Source organism: Vanessa cardui, chromosome 6, assembly GCF_905220365.1.
Source record: "Vanessa cardui chromosome 6, ilVanCard2.1, whole genome shotgun sequence".
Taxonomy (NCBI): Eukaryota; Metazoa; Arthropoda; class Insecta; order Lepidoptera; family Nymphalidae; genus Vanessa; species Vanessa cardui.
Window position 1 is genome coordinate 2,898,846 of NC_061128.1, and position 21,688 is coordinate 2,920,533.

Sequence of the window (21,688 nt, forward strand, 5' to 3'; positions counted from 1 at the left end):
ATTTCCAAACAAACATTACAGTATATGGATACGATTTCATCCGAATTTGTAATTAAATTATCTCTTTTTGTCAATAAAAATCCTTGCAACATTAAAATAAATGATAAATTGCTCTCACCGAACGGTGTGACAATGCTCTTTTGTTTGAATTTTATTTTAGAAATTTAAAATTGTGATTTTAATAATTAAGCGTGAAAACAAAGTCCAAGATTTATATAATAACCTTTATTAATATACAGAAAGTTATTCCATTAGAACATCACTTCCTTTCCAATCCTTGTCTGTGACAATGCAGTCTTCGTAATTCCATTTGGGGAACATGCGCTTGTACATGTTTAGAAGTACTGTATCTTGAGATTTCAGCTGACCATCAAATACACATTTCATGTGACCATGTGTTCCTGAAATGTTTAACATTATGAATATACCATGGGAGATAAATTATATGTCAAGTTAAAGTTGTTAAAATCAAATCAAAATAAAATCAATTATATTCAAGTAAACTTCACAGTGAAGCGTTTTTGATCAATAATTAAATACTACCACCGTTTCGGAAAGCAGCTTCTAGCGAGAAGAAACTGCAAGAAACTCGCATAGTTGCTCTTTTCATATAAACAAATTTACAGTAATTTTGAAAAGTGTCCTATGATGGAACCCGAGCCTAACTCCAGGCGTTTCTTTCTAAAAAGTAATTCTTTTAATAAATAATATGATTTATGAATTTGGTCTTAATAATCTTTTTAAATTTTGAAAATGGTAAATTGATGATATTTATCAGCATCTTATTATATATGCATATACCATTCAATGCTTGCGGAATTTATACTTGCTCACACTTGGTGGTGTCTAAATATTGACGATTCAAAAACGGTTAACTTATCGTTTAATTGGTAATAATATACTACTGAATCTGATTTAAAACGTACCTAGAGGTTCCTTAATGTGACCAGTGCGTCCATATTTAGTTCTTAACTTGCAAGGTTTGAAGTAAATCACATCATCTCTATTAAAGAACATAAATCTTATAACTGCTGATTTCTTGTGAACCTGTAATTAAAAGACAATTTTAAAAATATCCAATGTTTATTACCACATTAGAAAATATTCCTCACAAAACTCAAAAAGTACAAAACTGAAGGATTGTTTAAATATTTGTCTAAACAAATTATGTTGACCAGTAAATATCTTATATAATAATCGTAAGCCGATTTTAGTCCCCGTGATTATGAGACGATATCTGCACATAGAAAATTATGAAATAGTTATGATCTCATTTTAAAGAGCTCTAGCCATAGATGATCAGAAAAAAAGAGAATTAATAACAAAGATTTAATATTATAGAATGAGAGAAAGGTCGGTCAGACAGCGGCTGTATAAGAAAAAAAAGTAAACAAAATTAAGGAAAATTGCCATCGACAAACTCCAATTCTTCTTCATTCTCCCAACGCGAAGTTTTTAGGGAGACCCACTAGTGTATATGTTACAGTAAGATTACAAACATCGTTGGATTACAGTCTATCTAGCCAGATTGTAAACGGTCAAAATATCGTGAACCGTGATATTTCACAGTTCACGATATTTCGATTGCAATTTAACGAATTATTTTATCAATTATCGCTATATTGTAAATATACTACGCTAATTGTGTTTCTGATAAAAAAATTAATTATATAAATCATAATAATGAAAACTGCCTCAGTATAGTAGTAAAAATTACTAAGTGCTATACTAATTTTATTAAATAACTTTAAATATTATCTCTTGGGAAAGACTAAGCAATAATAAATCTTTTAAAATGTATTTACTGCTACTAAAAACTATATTAACTTATTTACTACAATTAAATGCTATAATGATTATGACAAAGCATACCTTATATGGATGACCAGAAAGAATAATTCTCTTTATTACAAGTCTGTCAGGATTACAGGATAATAGAACACCTGATGCAACTAGTTGTAGTTTTGTATTTTTCTTTTCCTGTTAAATAAAATTGACTCGTTAATACAATTTCATTTAAGAATATTGAGTTGTATAAGATGTGATAATTACTTTGAAACATAAAACTGTAGATGGACTAAATTGAATGGGTGCATAAAATGTTGCCACACACGTAGATCCAGGCTGGAAGAAACGCTCATACTGAAAACAAAAATTAATACATATATATTTGTAATTTTTTTGTAAGAAAAGAAAAGACACAACACTTTTTTAATTTTCATTGTTTGCTCATAATTATTTGTCAGTTATAAATTAAAACTATCTGAGACAATTATAGTACGACACAAATTAGATGTAGCATCGGAAAATGCAATGGGATGAAAATAAAACCGATTACTGCCGATTTACACAACCAATAGAAATAGCTCCCTATCGCGCCATTCGACGCTATTCGTCGCTATTGATTCACGCGTCGGAGAAAGCGAGTGCATGTAAATCGACGCGTCAAATTGACGAATATATTAGGTCATACGATATTACAAGTTATTACGTCTGTGCAAAGATCATATTCGCATGAGAAATAAATATTGATAATTTGGGATAGCGTACTTAATTCGGATGTGACCGGTTTTACGAATTTTGCCGATGCGACATCTAAGTTGTGTCGTACTATAACTGATCTGAAATTTATAATTAAGAGTAAAACTTAAATGCTTAGACAAACCTTATGTTTGCTTCCATTCGTGTGTTGACTAAATATTGGATTGACTATAAATCTTCTATACCCCACTTGAAATATAAGCCTCTCTTTACTTTTTATTGGTTCATCACTAACTCCAGTGCGTTTCAAAACTACATTCATTAATGACATTTTATGTTCATGAGGCAGAAGACCAAACACTGACAGTGGTGCATTAGGATTGGCCGCAGTAAATGCTTTCCACAAATCTTGTCGCACACCTTTTACATGAATTGTTATGTAGAAACCATACTGAAATCAAGATTATTTGTTATTAGTTATTAATTTTTAATAATAATAAAAATAAGTATTTATTTAATTTACTATCGTTTTTATTACCATGTTAACAAGACTTTCTTCAAGCTCTTTGAAAACTCGTCTCCTTGTTCTATCATAATTTTCGAATTGAAATATCTTAGCATAATCTTCCGGAAGATTTTCTTTAGGATCCCATGGTGAGGTTCTGAATGATTCTAAGCCTCTGTATCTCATAAATCTCTCCCTTGCTGGTACGTCTTGTGGTGTATCAACTTCATCTGGAAACTGTTGGTCTTCTCTAGCCGCAGCCAATTTTTTTAACATTTCATGTTCCTCAAAACTGTCAATTGTAGCATCATACTTTTCATCACTTACACCAACCTCCGATTCAGTAACTGATTCAAAATCATTATCAGCTTCATTTGCCTCTTGGTCTGAATTATCTTCCTCACATGACATGAACTCATCATCATCATCTTCTTCATCTTCGTTTTCACTGTCTCCTTCTGAACCATCGCCTTCAACATCAGACTCAACAATCCAAGCCGCCTGATAGTCTGACCAACCCTTTGGCACTTTCTTAACTTTTTTCTTAGTATCAATATTAGCTTGTTTGATTTCTTCATCAGTTGGCCATGTTTGCTCAGCTTCCATTGGATTTGGAATATTCTCTGACACTAAAGACTCTTGCTTATTTGGATCTGCTACTTGTAATACAGATACCTTTGTAACTTCAGCATCCATTGAATCAGATTTAGTATTTTCCTTGTTCAGATTTAAAGGATGTGGGTCCTCGAGTCCATCAATCTGAGACATTTGGAAATCTCCCAAACCAGTTATATGAATCAAACCATTGACATTTAAAGGCATGCCACGTAAGTAACCACTTATTTTTAATGATCCACTATCACTTTCTGCCTCTGGTACATACTCAACTTTCTCAGCCAACATGTAAGGTCTCTTTTCTCTGTGATGTATAATATTTCTTTTCTGGTTACCAATTCTACGAAGTACATTCAAACCATCAGAATTCTTATCTAACTGCATAATTTTTTCTTCTGGTAACCATTTTGAGACAAGTTTCTGTACATTTTGCTTTTCGCTTGTTCTTTTCTTAGGATGTACTCCTTCAATGTCCATGGCCACCACTACTGGAGTGGGCAGTCCTTGAGCCATAGCTAATGCTAAAGCTTTTTCTCCCCATTCATCAACTGGTTCATCAAGGGCAGAACTAACAAACAAGACTGTGTCAGCAATTTTTAAAGCATCCAGAAGACTGAACTCATTATCTATCTCAGGACAAAGAAATGAAAAGCGTTGCTTGAAATTAGGTAAACTGAAAATAATGATAGAATTAATTACATAAATTGAAAGAAACTTGAAAGAACAGGATAGTATCTTACTGTTGTTTCACAATGAAAAAATTGAAAATGATGATTCTTACCCAATGTGCAATATTCCATTTGGGGACTGGCTAACTACAGCTCCTTCAGAACAAGTTTTTAATATAACTAATGCTGATTGCACATCCAGTTGCGCATTAAGCGGCACGACACACACAAGGAACGGAGGGTTCCTATTTCCCCCAAGCGCACGTTTTTTTGACAGTACTTCTTCGCGTTTATTTTTACGAATTTGTAATGCCTGATGACGTCTTTCATCTTTCTTTAGTATATGACGATTTCGGCGTACAATTTCTTTAACATTTACTTTACCTGTAATATTATTTAATATAAAAAATCTTGTTATTAAACCATAAATGCAATCACTTCCTTTTTTTATTAACCTGACCTTTTACTGCTGCTGAAATACCCCTCTTTGATCTATGACGAGATTTATGAACTTTATTACTCTGTTTCAAGTTTCCAGAACGATGAGCTTGTTGCATTTTTAATAGTGTAATTGAAAACTAAAAGATAAACATTTAATTCAGTGACAATTCAGAACTCACATGGCCCTTTACATTCAAAAATTGACAGTGATTAGTGATCACTGACACTGACAGTGAATATTATTTGATAATATTAAAGATTAAAAAATATATTTTTGTATCGTTTGTTATAAACCTAAAAAGTTATAAAATCGATGCCCCGATATACGATTCTAAAAGACAACAGGTTTTCGAAACAAAGTTCTAGCAAATTATTATTATATAATTTTTATGAAAGTATAAAATACTTTACAAGTGTAACACAAACCTTAAGACCTATGCCTTAATAAATAAAATTATTAAAACTATATTTTATTCAACTAATGACTATAAATACATGTAACTATTTTAAGTAGTATTTTTTTTATTTAGGTTTTGTTATTTAGGCATTTTTAGCACAGTATTTGAAAAACTGCTAAGGCAACATTTTACACGCCAACATCACAGGTCACGTGACATGACGTTGTGGACGTGTCATTTGTGGATAGCTCGTTGGTGGCGTTGCGCAGGTTCATTTTTGTAAAAGTCTAGTTGGAGTCTTATTATTGAACAAAAGTTGAATGGTTTCATTCGAATTGATCAGTTGATATTTTAGTTAGGATAGTTAAATCACAGTAAATCATAATGGCGAGTGAGTATTCTTTATATTAATCCTTGAAATAAGTGAATATATATTATAGACACGTATCACATAGTTTGACCGAAAATTGTGTTTCAAATTCAAGATTAATGTGATAAACTTGTAAAGTAATTAAGATTTCTTATATTCCAGTAAAATTCCTCGAAGTAATTAAACCGTTTTGCAGTATATTACCTGAAATAGCAAAACCGGAGAGAAAGGTAAGTTTTGCTACTTTTTATTATTTTGCATTCATTTTTAAGTTATATATACTACATAAGCTTTGAACATGATGTATCTAATCTAATTAAGCATATTGTAAGACAAGCTCTCATACATAAAGTGAAAGTACATTATTCTAACCTATATTGTCATCAGATAACTGTAAATATCATAAGTTACAATTAAATTTTATTTTTTCAGATTCAATTCAGGGAAAAAGTATTATGGACAGCTATTACGCTATTTATTTTCTTAGTATGCTGCCAGGTAAGAAATTACTGTTTATGCGAGTAAGTGAATGTTATTGCACTGTGCACTCCATATGTTATATTGAAAATAGGCATTTCAATATGTAGACACTAAAACACAATGAACAATATATAAAACAACTTATACATTATAATATTATAAAGAAAAATTATAGCCCATTTATAAAGTGAAAGTTAGTTAATATCAATATGTGTTTTACATTAACAGTAAGAAAGCATCAAAGATAATAATTTATGTACCTAAGAAAACAAATCTAGTTATTTCAATTAAAGACACAAACATTTTTTTTCCTTATCTAGAATAGTATTAGTAGGAAGTATAATTATATTTTACCATAAAATCACACAATAAATAATTATACAGTGTGCAATCTCTCAATTTGAATTATCCTTCATTATTTTATACATTTTTCATATTAAGTAATATTAAAATTATTTCTAGATCCCATTATTTGGTATAATGTCATCGGACAGTGCAGACCCGTTCTACTGGATCCGTGTGATCCTGGCTTCTAACAGAGGAACACTTATGGAACTTGGTATCTCTCCTATTGTCACATCAGGTCTTATCATGCAACTTCTTGCGGGAGCAAAGATCATTGAAGTTGGTGATACTCCAAAAGATAGAGCATTGTTCAATGGAGCTCAAAAACGTGAGATATTAATTTAGTAGTAAATTGCCATACATCAATTTGAAACGTAGAACCAATTTCTTGTTGGTAGTAGAAATTTTTAAGATTAAAAAAAAATTAATCGCTTGTTTTAAATATTTTCATGGAGAAAGTGGCAGATGTTATTGTAAGAGATATAATACTATACAATATATTTCAAAGGCAATTTGCCAATATCCTCTAACACTTATAATTCAGGCAAAATGCCAATAATATATATAATTTTTACTTGTCTACAAACTCTTTTTTGATTCTTTATAAAATACTATTTACCTTGCTATGTAAAAGAAAATTAATGAAAGAAGCTTCTAAATTTTTTTTTTATTCCTTAGAATAAGTAAAATTCTTTTACCATAATTTCTAACTATGTTTTTATTTATTGCCTGCAGTGTTTGGAATGGTGATAACAGTTGGTCAAGCCATTGTCTATGTAATGACTGGCATGTATGGAGAGCCCAGTGAAATTGGGGCTGGAGTATGTCTCCTTATCATCATACAGCTGTTTGTTGCTGGATTGATTGTTTTACTTCTCGATGAGCTGTTACAAAAAGGTTTGTATACTTGCAACACTTATTGTTCTGAGATAAGACATTTAAGTCAATCAGACCATGATTGTTCTAACAAAGGGTAAATTCCTAATAATAATTTGTTTCAGGATATGGCTTGGGTTCTGGTATATCTCTATTTATTGCCACAAATATTTGTGAAACAATTGTATGGAAAGCCTTCTCCCCTGCTACCGTCAATACTGGTAAGAAAATAAAACTTTCATATCTTCTTAATTTCTTTTGTACTTAGTGTCTTTTGAGATTTAGGTTGAGATAATGTTGTAAACAAACTTATTAAGAAGCGGCAAGACAAAAATAAAATATTGTTATTTAATTTATAAGTACAATAATAAAATATATTATTTTTTCTTCTAATAGGTCGCGGCACAGAATTTGAAGGCGCAGTGATAGCTCTCTTCCATCTCCTCGCCACAAGACCAGACAAAGTGCGCGCTCTTCGCGAGGCCTTCTACCGCCAAAACCTGCCCAACCTCATGAACTTGCTGGCTACCGTACTGGTCTTTGCTATAGTTATATACTTCCAGGTATGTTTCAGTTCATTTAGTTTACATATGATAATATAAATTGTGCTATGAAGAGAAAACTCATTGTCAGAAAATTAAGTGACATAAAAAAAGATATTGGGTTGCCTGAAATTGATATTTAACTTACTGGTTTTTTTTTGCTTAATACACTATATTTACCTAGAATAGTTTCTTGGTAGTTTTGGAACAGCCATAGATATCATTTTGTTTGTACACAAAATGTAAAAAAAATATTATTCAAATAGTAAATTAACTGACAAGTTTTTTTTTTAAGAAATTATGATAAAAAAAGTGAAAGGCATCACATTGGACAATATAATTTGAAACATCCATACCAGATGCTTATGTTTGAAATGTGATACATAATCACATAAACATTTATGACTGTTCATATATATACTTATAACTAATTTTTCATTATCTTTATGATCGTAAATATTAATCATTAATTAATTCGTATATTTATTGCAGGGCTTCAGAGTGGATCTACCTATCAAGTCGGCGCGCTACCGCGGCCAGTACTCGTCTTACCCAATCAAACTGTTCTATACCTCCAACATTCCCATCATTCTGCAATCTGCATTGGTCTCCAATCTTTATGTTATATCTCAGGTAACTTTGGTTGAATTATTATTGCATATCATACTCAGATTTAATCATTATAAAAAATTGTATCCACTATTGTTTTTCTTTTAATATATATGGATTTGCTACAATTACATATTAAGAAATCATTATTATCAGATGATATTAATTTCTGAAAATGAATAGTATTTATATAAACACTAGTTTGTGTATCAGCATACAAATATGTTTGTTCTATTACAGATGTTGGCTGTCAAATTTAGTGGTAACTTCCTTGTCAATCTCCTGGGAGTGTGGGCCGATGTCAGTGGCGGCGGCCCTGCCCGGGCCTATCCTGTCGGCGGTCTTTGCTATTACTTTAGTCCGCCGGAGTCTCTCGCACACATCGCCCACGACCCCTTACATGCCGTCCTCTACATCATCTTCATGTTGGGTTCATGTGCCTTCTTCTCCAAGACGTGGATTGATGTGTCCGGATCTTCAGCTAAGGATGTAAGTAAAATTATCTTAATTTTTAGTTCATGCTTTATGGAATAATCAATATTACATAGTGTGATCATTTTTTGGTGGTAGGGCTTTGTGCAAGCCCGTCTGGGTAGGTACCACCCACTCATCAGTTATTCTACCGCCAAATAACAGTACTCAGTATTGTTGTGTTCCGGTTTGAAGGGTGAGTGAGCCAGTGTAACTGCAGGCACAAGGGACATAACAACTTAGTTCCCAAGTTTGATGGCACATTGACGATGTAAGGAATAGTTAATATTCCTTACAGCGTCATTGTCTATGGGTGATGGTGACCACTTACCATCTGGTGGCCCATCTGCTCGTCCACCAACGTATACCATAAAAAAAAAAAAAAATTTATCAACTATTATTTTTGTATTATTGAAAAAAATATCACATTGCATTGCATTAGAATATATTTTTCACATTGAATCTATTATTTCAATCAGGTGGCAAAACAGCTGAAAGAACAACAGATGGTAATGCGCGGCCATCGTGACAACTCGATGATCCACGAGTTGAACAGATACATCCCGACCGCGGCCGCCTTCGGAGGTCTCTGCATCGGCGCTCTCTCAGTCCTCGCCGACTTCCTCGGAGCCATCGGCTCGGGCACGGGTATCCTACTCGCTGTCACCATCATCTACCAGTACTTCGAAATATTCGTTAAAGAACAAGCCGAAATGGGCGGCATGAGCACACTTCTATTCTAAGCCTCAGTCTGATGTCAGGCGAAGCGGCTAGAATGTAACTGTTAGGTCTCCACGAGTGATTGTGTCGTCGAATTTGTTTTTCGTATTTTTTTTTATATTATCGCGATGTTCTAGCCGTTGCGTTTGTGCGTGCGAGTGTGTGGGTTATGTGCTATTTATATGAGATGAACTTTATATAATAAAATAATTTACGATATTTACAGACTTTTCTTTTTTCCTGAGACAGATCGAAGATCACGCCGATTTTTTATTGTAATTCATGTGCTACCATGTGCAATAATCAATAAAAAAATATACATAAAATTAGTGATAGTAGTTACTGTGTTTCCTTACTAGAGTATGTCAAATATTGTACCACTACTGTGTAACCTACAGTTTAACTGAAGCAAGGTCTACTTTTCAATCAATCCACAATGTAATGTGTTCTATCTCACAAAGTTTAATTTCTTTACATGTTTTTACTGGAGTACATTTTAAAGCAATGTAATAAGCTCTACTAGATGTTACGTTTCCCGTTATATGTTAATTATGAATATTTTAAAGACTATGATTCATATAATTATTATAATAAGTGAGACAACTCATCATTATTGTTTACAATACCTGTTGTTTTATGTATGATGTATTATATTATACAGTTTACCAAACTTCATGTCAGAAAATTAAACGAATTGTGTAATATAATGTTTTTATTTACAAGCCAAATTCCTGGATGCAGCGTGTACTATTTCTCATTTCATTCTCTGCAATTGGTACATTAATGAATATATTATTTTCAAACGGTTTAAAATAAAACAATCAAAATTTAGTATTTAACTTTATTCTCTTTACTAGACATGCAAAATACAAAGACAAAAACAATTCACGATTTTTTTACTTTAACCCTGTTAAATTATAGCTGTTATGTATGTCAAGGTTGGAAAACGTTAATTAAAACTCAAAAAGATTATGGGAATATGGTAACGAAAGTATTACAACTTTAAAAGGGGTTTCTTTCATGTAAAAAAATAAAATGTATATACAAATATTTCATGAGATCTTAGCGTTCCAGACTATAAAGAAGTGGAACCAAATCAAAGGAATAAGAACAATGTAGGTGCCACATGTAAAAATTGTTAAATATGAACCTAAACCTCCATATGGCACAACACTTATAGGTAAGTATATTTTACTACACATCAATAGGCACTTTGCGTTACTCAACGGCAATGTAAGGAAACTTTTTATTGCTTTGTTAACAATCCCGGAATCGAACAACAATATAGCTTGTCTCTTGGTCCCTCGCCAAGGTACAACTGCAACATAAGATTTGTCACGGAAGACTAAGACGTAACCTCACATCATATTTTATCATATTGAAATATAACAATCTCCAAACTATTCCTAAAGAATAGTTTCATATCCCTGTTTTACTAAAATAGATCTCTTAACAAAATACCCGATAAATATAGCGGTAAATAAACCACATCTCGTTTCAATATACCGTTACTGACGAAATATCAGATTAACATTTCAATTTATAAAATATATTTTACAATTTATTCGATCGAATTCCACCCAAACTTTTATTTCAGTAAAATATCCGACATCCAAAGAATATTCAAAACCAAGGAAACTGTAAATAACATAGTTGGCAAATTTTATTTTTATCATTAGCGAAAACAATTTTCAAGTACTTTTTAAATAAAACAGTAAGCATTTCTATTTTATTACTATTAATAAATCTATGTACAAAGCTTGTATACACTAATATATCATTTTATAGGCTTGTAAGAATATCTTTTTATTGCGATAAATATTGATTGGTGTTTTAGTTCTTAGTCATTTGGAAGGTAAATTACAAGTTAGTAAAAACAAAAAGAAACTAAAAAAAATGGCTATAATGAGAAAAAAAAACATTTATTAAAACAACATTTTGAAAAGTAATGAAAAAAAAAAAACAAAGAAATAACTAAAGATAACAGTGCCAATTATTTTCTAATAAAACATGGAGTCAAACTTGTGTAATGATGAATAAAAAGTATTAATAATAAATGTTCCATGTTATAGTTTAAACCCCACATTTCAACAGTGAAAAGTAACTTCTTAATATCAAAAATTAATTCCAAAAGATACATCAATCAACAGCGATCTCGAAAAGAAATTAACTAGGTACAAGAGTGTCTAAAAGTTGACTGTCCCATTAAAATAATAAAATATAATCTAAAATATAACAACAAAAATCCATTTCAGCCGCACCAGGCAACATCAATCAAGTACCCTACGCGATTATTTAACTATCAACTAGGATTTCGCTAATTTTTCTTTTAATCATTTGTACATGCCGTAATAGCGCTTAAAATTTATGTCTACTCATCGAACTATTAAATATGGTATTTTAGAATATATCCGAGGGCTTCCCTCCTTCAAATGCAACACGCAATAAAGCTAACAACCTTGCCAATGCGCAATATTTTCAAGTTATTATAATATTTTTTATTGTTATATAGATGGGATCAATGTGTACTACAAAAAATATTTGACAATTTTAAAAGTGCATAGGTAACAATAGAACAAACACTTTCTCTGCTAGCTCTCGATGAATGCATTGTCAATATTGAGGTCACCCATTTATAACAGGCCCGTTTGGTGATTTATTTGAAAACTAATTTATTTACCGCAATTAGAAATAACAATAAAACTGTAACTTAATATAACAATTACTATTCCAGAGCGCACTAGCCACAGCAAGTTGCAATTATAATATTATTTGGTGTTAAGCAACAGTCTCTATTTCTTCCTGCATTACAGCCTGCTTCTCGGCCGCTGCTATAGCTTTAGACGGAGTGGTGTAAGGGAGGGTTTTTAACTTGCGCGCTTCGCGTCTTTGCTTCTTTTGTTGCATGACCAGCCTAAGTTGTTCGAGCTTGCATTTCGTTTTTGAATTTTCCATTGCTAATGTTTTCGCCATGTCGCATTTCTTGCATGTTTCCCCTGGTATCGATTTTCCTTCACAAGAGATACACACATTAGGATCCAATCGATTGCACTGACAGGTTTTGTGGTCACATATACAGCCTTTGCTCGAAGTAGAAGGGAGGTGACCGTCGCACTGACCGTAAGAACATGAAGGTTGACTGCAACCAAGACATTTCCTAGCTTCATCAAGATTTTTAGTTGAGCAGGAGTGTTTAGATTCTTTCTGAAAACGAAAAATAAAAAACATAAGTCATTTTATAGTAAAACTAGCTGTGCCCTCGACCTTGTACACATTTTTTATTATTGTAGCCTAAGTTACTCCCATTTACTTTGTATTATATCAGTTATCTGCCAGTAAAAGTTCCGTCAAAATCGGTACAGCCGTTCCAGATATTAACCGCAGCAAACAAACAGGCAGGCGACAAAAATTATAAATAATGTTATTTTGGTATGTGTACCGTGTATAAATATGTTCATATACATTGAGTAAAAAAGGGCTATTTTGATATTATTTATTTATTTATTTATTTTTTATTTATTTTTATTAAGATCCTCCAGGAGTAAATACATTAACACAATATTAGTAACAATAACAACATAAAGCTTAAAACTAAATGCATTACCTATAAAGGAGAATACCTCATGCAATGTGGATATAAAAGGAGCTTACACGATAAAAATATGTACATTTACAAGTTTAAAAATATTATGCTAATTGAAAAGTTACAAAAAAAAAAAAATATACTTAACAAAAATATTTGCAAAAAAAAAGAGATTTTTAAAAAAAAAATGATAACGAAACAATAACAATCAAATGGCTAATAATTCTAACATTTTCTTACGGAACTTAGATAAAGAGTCACCAAATGGATCAAGGGAGGCACTGTGCTCGTTTAAGATTTTACAAAAACGTGCCACAGGTGAGTTACTTCCTAAGACGGTTTTACGAAAAGGTCTTACTAATGGCGCTATCGGTTTTCGTGGGTATCTAGCAGGAACATTTAAATTTATTCTAGAAACTAGAAAAGAATTATCATATAAACTATTTAGAGATTTGTATAAAAACGTTAAATCTAGCATGTCACGCCTTTGACTTAAGGAAATAATTTTGAAGTACTTTAGTCTGTCATTGTAGGTAGGAAATAATTTGGCTTTACCTAAAGAAAATGTAAGATGGTAAAGAAAACGTTTTTGAATTCTCTCTAGTCTTAAACTGTGAGTTGCGTAATGTGGCCTCCACACAACACTTGCATATTCCAAAATGCTCCTGACAAAACTGTTGAACAATATGATCTTAGTTTTTGGATTTCGAAACAGTTTACCGTTTCTGATAACGAAACCCAACATTTTAGATGCCCTGCTAATTATGTTGTCCATATGTGATATAAAAGTTAATTTTTTATCAAAGACCACCCCAAGATCCCTAATCGTGTCTACGGATTTGATATGATTGCCAGCTATATTATAATGCCTACTAATCTCATTATAATTTCTAGTGAAAGATATCCATGAACATTTATCTGGGTTGAGTTTCATACCATTATTTTGACACCAGTTGTACAATTGTGTTAAATCATCTTGTAAAAGGATTGTATCATTTGAATTCCTAATGATTTTAAGAAGTTTTACATCATCAGCGTACAAATATGGGGTAGAATATTTAAGAGAACTAGTTAGGTCGTTTATGAATATATTGAATAATAACGGGCCTAAGTGTGAGCCCTGTGGAACTCCAGATATTACTTTGCGTTTACTAGATTGAAAACCGCTGGCAACAACATAAAAATGTCTGCTAGTAAGATAAGACTCAAGTAATCCTAACAGTGACCCTGTGAGACCACAAACGGACAGTTTTAAAATAAGAGCAGAAAATGGCACAAGGTCAAAAGCCTTACTTAGGTCAGTATAAATAACATCTACTCTTTTATTTCTATCGACAGATTCAAATAAAATTTCTGAGAAATTCACTAAGTTCGTACATGTAGACCGTCCAGCAACAAAGCCATACTGATGATTACTGAACAAGCATCTAACATGGTTGTAAATATATGGGTAAATTAATGACTCAAACACTTTTCCAAATATCGAGAGAATTGAAATGGGCCTGTAGTTTTTCACATTATTTTTCTCACCACTTTTGAAAATGGGAACTACTTTTGCAGTCTTCCATTTCGAAGGAAATATCCCCAATCGTAGCGAAGTGTTGAATATAATTGTGAGGGGCAGAGCAAGATTTGATGAGCATTTTACTATGTAAATTGGGGGAATGTTGTCAGGTCCAGAACCTTTATTGCTATCCAAACACTTTAATTTTTCTAGAACGTCGGATTCTTTCAATTGAATTAGCGCTAAACTGCTATTGATTCTACTGTCCAAGGTTTTAAGAATATAATCAATATTATGGGAAGGTACTTTATTTTCTTCATAAACTGATGAGAATTGTGATGCAAATAAATCACAAATACTTGGGCCATCACTCGCTATAACTTCATTTCGCCTCATAGTTGCTGCATAAGTGCTAGCTTTGTTGTTTTTCTTTCTTTTTGTATACGACCAAAAATATTTAGTATTAGATTTAATTTTCTCTTCCGCGAATTTATGATACGAATTATAGCACTCCAGTGATAGCTTGTCGCATCTTTTCTCTAAAATGGACAGTGACACCCCATCCATTGGGTTTTTATATTTCTTAAATCTTATTCTTATCTTTTCTTTTTCTTTTATTCTTTTAATGAGAGTTTTATTGAACCATGGGGGGTACTTAAAAGTGTTTTTAACAATTATGTTAGGCGTATGAAGTTCTATGGAATTTTGTATAATAGCGTAGAAGCAGTTCACCATTTCATCTACATCATTAATCCCTGCAAACGTTTCGACCCAATTTACGTTGCTGAGGAATTCATTTATTGCATTGAAATTTGATTTAAAATAATTATATTTCTTTGTGTTAAGATTTTTATTCAGGTTTTTCTGCGAATTATCTTCTAGATCAATATTGATGTTAAGAGGTGGATGTAGAGGATCCACACGACTTAATTCGTTTGTTGAAGGGTCAACTGTGAGAGTTATTAATTCATCATTAAAGAGAACTAAGTCCAAGATTTTATTCATATGGTTTTTTACACGATTAAATTGACGGAAACAGTTTGTGTGCAAGAAATCTATTAAAGATTGAGCTAAGATGGTAGTGTGGTATCCATCGAGGTGACTTTCAGCCAAGTTCCAATCGATACAACTTAAGTTAAAATCTCCTATAATAATTGTTCTATAGTTAATTAATTCAGAGATACAATTATAATTATCCATAAAATTATCTAAGACCAATTTATTGACAGGTGGAGGAATGTAGGCTGCACAAATAGCTAATTTAATAGATTTACTTATATCAAGAAAAGGCCCATTCTGCGAGAGTTTAGTCTATTTGATACAGCAACCAATACCCCTCCTCCGTCTTTTTTCTTAGAGTTAAACTTATCTCTATCCCTTCTGTAAACATTATAATCAGCGCTAAACATTTCAGAGTCCAAAATACTATTACTTAACCACGTTTCAGTCAATACAATGATGTCATATTTATTGCAACAAACATTTCTATACAGATCATGAGTTTTTGTCCGCAAGCCTTTAACATTTTGGTAATATATATTTAGTTGGTTGAATTTTAAAATAATTTGAACCAATATGCGTGCTATTAAAATAGGTAAGAATAATTAATTTAACTTATCAAGGCAGTCCATATTGCTTATAAGTTTGTAGTCTGAATTGTCCGTTTTTCGCATATATATGCGCCCACTCCGTACCCAAACATGCCTGTAATTCAGTTCCTTAGACTTGCGCCTTGCAGCAGCATGAAGTAATTTATTGGCTGGGGATAAATGTTCACATACATATACAGGTACTATATTTCCTCCAATACCAAGGTGAGAACTGTTTAATTTTCCTGAGGGATTCTTTTTATTGAATTTAATAACGGCTGCTAAAAGCTGATCTCGAACTAACGGTGTGCTCAGCTGTAGAATAATAGATCTTGGTCGCTTTGAACTAGAATCAATTTTTGCGATGCGGGTACAATTCTGAATTTTGCTGTCGTCAAGGTCAAAACCAACGGCGTTTGACAGCTGTTTTGCGATTTTGATTAAGTTTTCGTTTTTCGACTCCGGTACACACTGGATTTCGATGTTGGTGGCTCGTGATCTTTGTTCAATCTGATTTATTCTGTTTGTAAGATTTAAAACAGTAGATTGAAGCGATTGGTTTTCCTGTTGTAATTTTATAGTCAACTCAGAGTATGTACTGACTTGTTTTTTTATGTCATCATACTGATTACTTATAAATGACACGGATTCCTGTAGATCTGCAATTTTGGTTTCTATGTTTTTTAAGTGAGTACTAACAGTGGATAAAATTGTTTTGTTGATGTTTTCTATTAGAGTAGTCATCTCCTTTTCAATAACTTCACTCACGATAACACGTACTTGTTCCTGGGTTACGGCTGCAGTTACATTCATAGACGTTGGAGAACTAAGCGCCTGTCTTTTGTGCGGTCTTTTGGTGACATTACAATCACTTGCCTTAGTAAGGTTATTACTTAGTCGCACAGGCGTTTCATCATGTCTGACTCCTTTTGGTGTTGATCCATTGCATTTTGGACAAATCCAATTATTACAATTGCCAGTACTTAATTTAACACCCAAGCAACCACAGTGATATGCTACATTGCATGTTGAGCATAGGATGTGTTCATCTTCGTCTGAACTTAAACTACAACATCCACAATTTATACGTTTGTCAGCCATGTTTCAATAATTGCTACAAAGACCCACTATTTAAATTCGATAAGGCGAATACTTTAAAACAAAGAAAAAGTTGAGATTACGCCAGGGTTTGAACACTGATTCTTCGAGTTGTCACCTAACTATCGCACCGTAGGACCAATCGTTTGATAATTGAAACGGTGAATTTGTCCTACTATAGAGTCATTAGCGATTTTAACAAACAAATAAATAAATAAATAAAAGGAGGGTATAGCAGCGTACTTTGTTAGATTTTACACTACATACATTATAATAATCCCTTTGTAGTGAGCTTATATTTAGCAATTTTCATCACTTTTTGTTTGTATCACACTGAGTTTTGCCACTTATCACTTAACTTGCTGATTAGTACAGTCAATCAAATAGATTTTACAATTATACTATAACTTTTACTATTATTATTCGAATAAGATGTACAGAGCTCAAAAGAAACACGTCTATCTCCGTCAGCGCCTCGCTTACGCTGTCATTACAAACAGACACTCCAATTTTATTATTATATGTATAGATAACAGCTACTAAAGTTTTGGAGCTAGTTCAACCACATTACCAAAATATAGATACCAACTGGTTACCAGTACAGCACTTCTTGTATTTTTGTGTTCTGTTTTGAGGGTGAGTAAGCCAGTTTAAGTTTAGGGCAAGTTATAGGCAACTTCTTAGTTACTAAGGCTAAGATTTCATAATTTACTTCTAAGGTTCTATCTACTTAAGAAAGGGTGGCCAATTTACTAGTTGTTGATTATACTTTAAAAGAAAAAAGTTGATGAGTCATCTAGCTGAAATTCGTCTGATAGTTTCATTTTTATACAACCAGTAATGCTTCTTTTTAATCCTTTGGGTTCAAATTCAAAAAGGCACAATTCATAATATGTTTGTCAGGCTCTTTCCAATAACTGTACATATACAATGTGTAATCAAATTTTACTAGGTCACAGTGACTATAAACAAGAGTTTTTTCAACATCTGTTCAATGTTTGCACAAAAATTGAACAGATGATGTTGAACAAAATTGTAGTGTTATATTCATCAAAAACATACCTGTGATAAAGCAATGGGTGGTGCAGCACATAGTAAGTCATTTAATATGTGAATAATCGTTGAGATATCCCTCTTTGGTCGTCCATATCTGAAAAGGAGCAATCAATAATTGTAACACTCAAATGTTTAACAAACTAATATATTGTAAGGATTTGTTTTTTGTAATTTACATGCAACATTCTAATAATTAATGTAAAAATATTCAAAGTCAAATATAACTAGCATATTTGCAGAATGCATTGTAATTTATTTACAAAACAATATTTTATGACTTGATGACATGTACATAAGAACTTGTAAGACTATAATCCTTATTTCTAATGTGCATTTATATAATTTAAGAAATGTAACTTTTAAAAAATGTTTATTCTTATCATTTAAATAAAGTCAAAAAACACTTGCATAGTAAAAGTTATTATTGTTAACACAGCAAAAAATCTATTGACAATATAAATAATGTTGTCGCTGACACACTTACAACCTAATCTTTCCTTTTATTCACATATCACTTGATGTACATTTTTTTGTTATGAAAAATGTCTTAGATTAAAATTAATTTCTCATACTCAATTATCATAATTATTTTAAAAATAAATAAAACATTAAAAAAAAAAAAACAAAATTTTTACCTGTCTTGAAGAGCAGGATTCAGTGTGCCCGAAAATGTTCCTGAATATATTCCTTTCCCATGGTGCTTCATGGATTCTATTACAGCCCCGGGGCCTATCTTTGAGCGTACTGACTCTTCTGCGGTTCTAAGATCAACCTTGTTGGTCAATACCTCCTTTGATAACTTCTTCAATTTCTGTGTCAAATTTTTTGATGCTTCTATAAGAGCTTTAGTATCTACAGGAGGGGTAGGAGATGCCCTTTGAGGTTTTCTAGGTGCATCTGGAGCCCTAAAGGATATTTGCTTAGAAGTTGATGGTGTTACCTCCTCAATCTGACCAACAGATTGAAGTGGTTTTTTTGTATTTGTTACATATGATTCATTTCTAGAAGTTGAAGGCTGAGGAAAACTTGCATCTGACTGACTACCTATAGGTGTAATCTTTTTCTTGTGTTTATTAACAACAGACTGCATGAAAGCTTTCTGTTTATTATGACCAATGGGATGTTTGAATTTTGAAGTTTTATGAAGTAAATATTGGAAGCGCTTGTTTTTTAATGGTTCATTCAGACTCTGAAATGAAGGCAAACTTCCTGAAGTTTCCTGTGATCCATGACTTGTGGTTGCCAAATTAGAGATTTCTCTGTCCATCATAGATTCATCCTGCTCATCAAATAATCCTTTGTCTACAGCACTATTAAACAAATTTTCCATTGGATACTCATCGATTGTGCTCTCAGCAAGGAATGAGCTTTGGTCAGTAAAGTTGTCACTATCATCACTGATGGAACTATCTGACGTATGAGAAGTTGTGGGACAGACTTTATCATTCATGGCACTCGTAGAAGGAATAGAATCTGTAGGTAGTTTATTACTTGATAACAAGTCTATTAAACTACTCTTTACAGCATTTGCTACAGTCATATCCTTGTTTTCAGAGGTAGTTGCATCAATTGGACTAGACACCAAATTAGATAGAGATTTTATGGGAGACTGTTCATTTTCCAACGATGTGTCTGATAAATCTGAAAGGGTACAATTTGAAGTATCCATCTGATCCTCTTTATCTTTACTTAATGCAGATTTCTCTGCATATTTTTCTTCAGCCATTGTGCGATATAAATCAAAAGCATTTTGTAACATATCTAGATCTTGCTTTTGTAAAATAGTCATTTGATTTTCTTGCTTAGTCTTATCACTGTGAAGTACCGTTTCTTCACAATGTGAGGATTTATGATGTGTAATATGTGAGCTTGGTGTATCCCTAGAGTCACACTTTGTTCGTATAGTTGAACTTTTTGTTGGAGTGGATGTCCTTAAAGTCCGAGAGCCACCTGATGAACTCGAGTTCAAAGTTGATAACTGTAACTGGATTAACATCATATGATCACCCAATCTCATTGTCAAATTAAGAGGAGATTTACCACTGAGAAAATCGTTGACTTGTGCGTCATTAAGGGACTCCAAAGCTTGCATTACCGAGTTTTCAGGTCTTTGACTCTGTGAAACGAATGATACACAGTATAAACGCAATGTTAACAAATGATAAACTGTTATTGATTAGCTTTACATTATTGTGAAACACGTGATTATCATGGGGCATTGAGCATGGAGTTTCGAAATTGCGTGACGTACTCACCAGAAGGCCCGTCTCAACACTCGGTAGTAAAATTATTCGCGATCCATCAAGCACACCATTTTCTTGTAGAGTACCATCTCTTAGTTGTCTGTAAAGACAAAATCATTTATCAATAATCATGTCAAAGGACGCGGATGCGTCATCATATCGACGCAACTTATTTCCGTGATACCTATGTTTAACAATAGAAGTTTGGCGTCTGACGCCTCTGCACTTACCTTTCGCGATGCAGAAGACATATTCTATCCTTTGACACTTTAAGTTTCTTTGAAACGACCTTTTTCAGATGCTCCACTGTGTTTTTACCGTTCAGGCTGATAGAGAAACTACCACCCGTTGTCGTTTGTATATTTAGCGTTATGTCCGTAGAATGGGGCGAGCCACACCCGTAAACTTCTGTTCCTGTTGCACGTTCCATATTTTACACATAAATTACACTGCAATTTATTTGTTATATTGTTTTAATAATGCACAACTTATCTAGGATTACACAGCTATTTTATTGCAGGATAGAAATAACAGGGTCACACGCTAGACCCCCAGATTTGATGTGGCCGTCGGTGTGACCAATCTCAATCGTCGATTTCCCGTTATTTTTTTTTATTCAACAGCTGATGCGAAGCGATGTTCACTTTACGTTCCTTTTTTGTAAATTAATTTGATTTAAATTGCCTCTTTGCTCTACACTGTTCACTTAATATTTCTGGTATCACATATCTAATCACTAAACCACGAAATATGAATAGCGATTGCCAAAAGCTAAAAATATTCTAATTTTCTTTTCATTTCATTACGTTATTGCCTCAAATGAAACGTAATTGTCAGATGTTTTTACTATAGGGTAATCAGAATGTCAGAAAGCTTTGTGCGGTAAATTTAAAATATTAAATAAGTTATCTATATGCATTTTCTAATATATTTATATATTTTACTTTAGTTCTTTTTAGATCTAACCTTAATTTTTGATCGACTGTTTTTTTTTTAATAATTATGATTTTAATAGTAAAAAATATACTTGATTTTGTCAGAAATACTTAAAAGCAATTTAGTCAATATTTTACATGCTACGTAATGCACCAAAC

General features: G+C 32.5%; 3 protein-coding genes across 3 annotated transcripts; 1 reads left to right on the forward strand and 2 right to left on the reverse strand.

Annotated features, from left to right (window-relative positions):
* Positions 1-210: 210 nt before the first annotated feature.
* LOC124530721 (pre-rRNA-processing protein TSR1 homolog) lies at positions 211-4,919 on the reverse strand. Its single transcript, XM_047104979.1, has 8 exons — positions 4,730-4,919; positions 4,383-4,653; positions 3,020-4,274; positions 2,666-2,932; positions 2,053-2,142; positions 1,873-1,980; positions 927-1,047; positions 211-401 (listed from the first exon to the last, which is right to left on the reverse strand). Exons 1-8 carry the CDS (start codon positions 4,824-4,826, stop codon positions 244-246), a joined length of 2,367 nt encoding a protein of 788 aa, XP_046960935.1. The 5' UTR covers positions 4,827-4,919; the 3' UTR covers positions 211-243.
* Positions 4,920-5,335: 416 nt separating this feature from the next.
* On the forward strand, positions 5,336-9,740 carry LOC124530333 (protein transport protein Sec61 subunit alpha). The gene is made up of 10 exons (XM_047104466.1): positions 5,336-5,499; positions 5,641-5,708; positions 5,911-5,976; positions 6,421-6,631; positions 7,039-7,200; positions 7,305-7,400; positions 7,576-7,742; positions 8,214-8,354; positions 8,571-8,819; positions 9,281-9,740. Exons 1-10 carry the CDS (start codon positions 5,493-5,495, stop codon positions 9,542-9,544), a joined length of 1,431 nt encoding a protein of 476 aa, XP_046960422.1. The 5' UTR covers positions 5,336-5,492; the 3' UTR covers positions 9,545-9,740.
* A 608-nt stretch (positions 9,741-10,348) lies between these two features.
* Positions 10,349-21,193, reverse strand: LOC124530332 (midnolin homolog). Its single transcript, XM_047104465.1, has 5 exons — positions 20,825-21,193; positions 20,607-20,694; positions 18,987-20,467; positions 18,358-18,445; positions 10,349-12,725 (listed from the first exon to the last, which is right to left on the reverse strand). The coding sequence occupies exons 1-5, from the start codon at positions 21,022-21,024 to the stop codon at positions 12,300-12,302; spliced, it is 2,283 nt and encodes a 760-aa protein (XP_046960421.1). The 5' UTR covers positions 21,025-21,193; the 3' UTR covers positions 10,349-12,299.
* Positions 21,194-21,688: the final 495 nt, after the last annotated feature.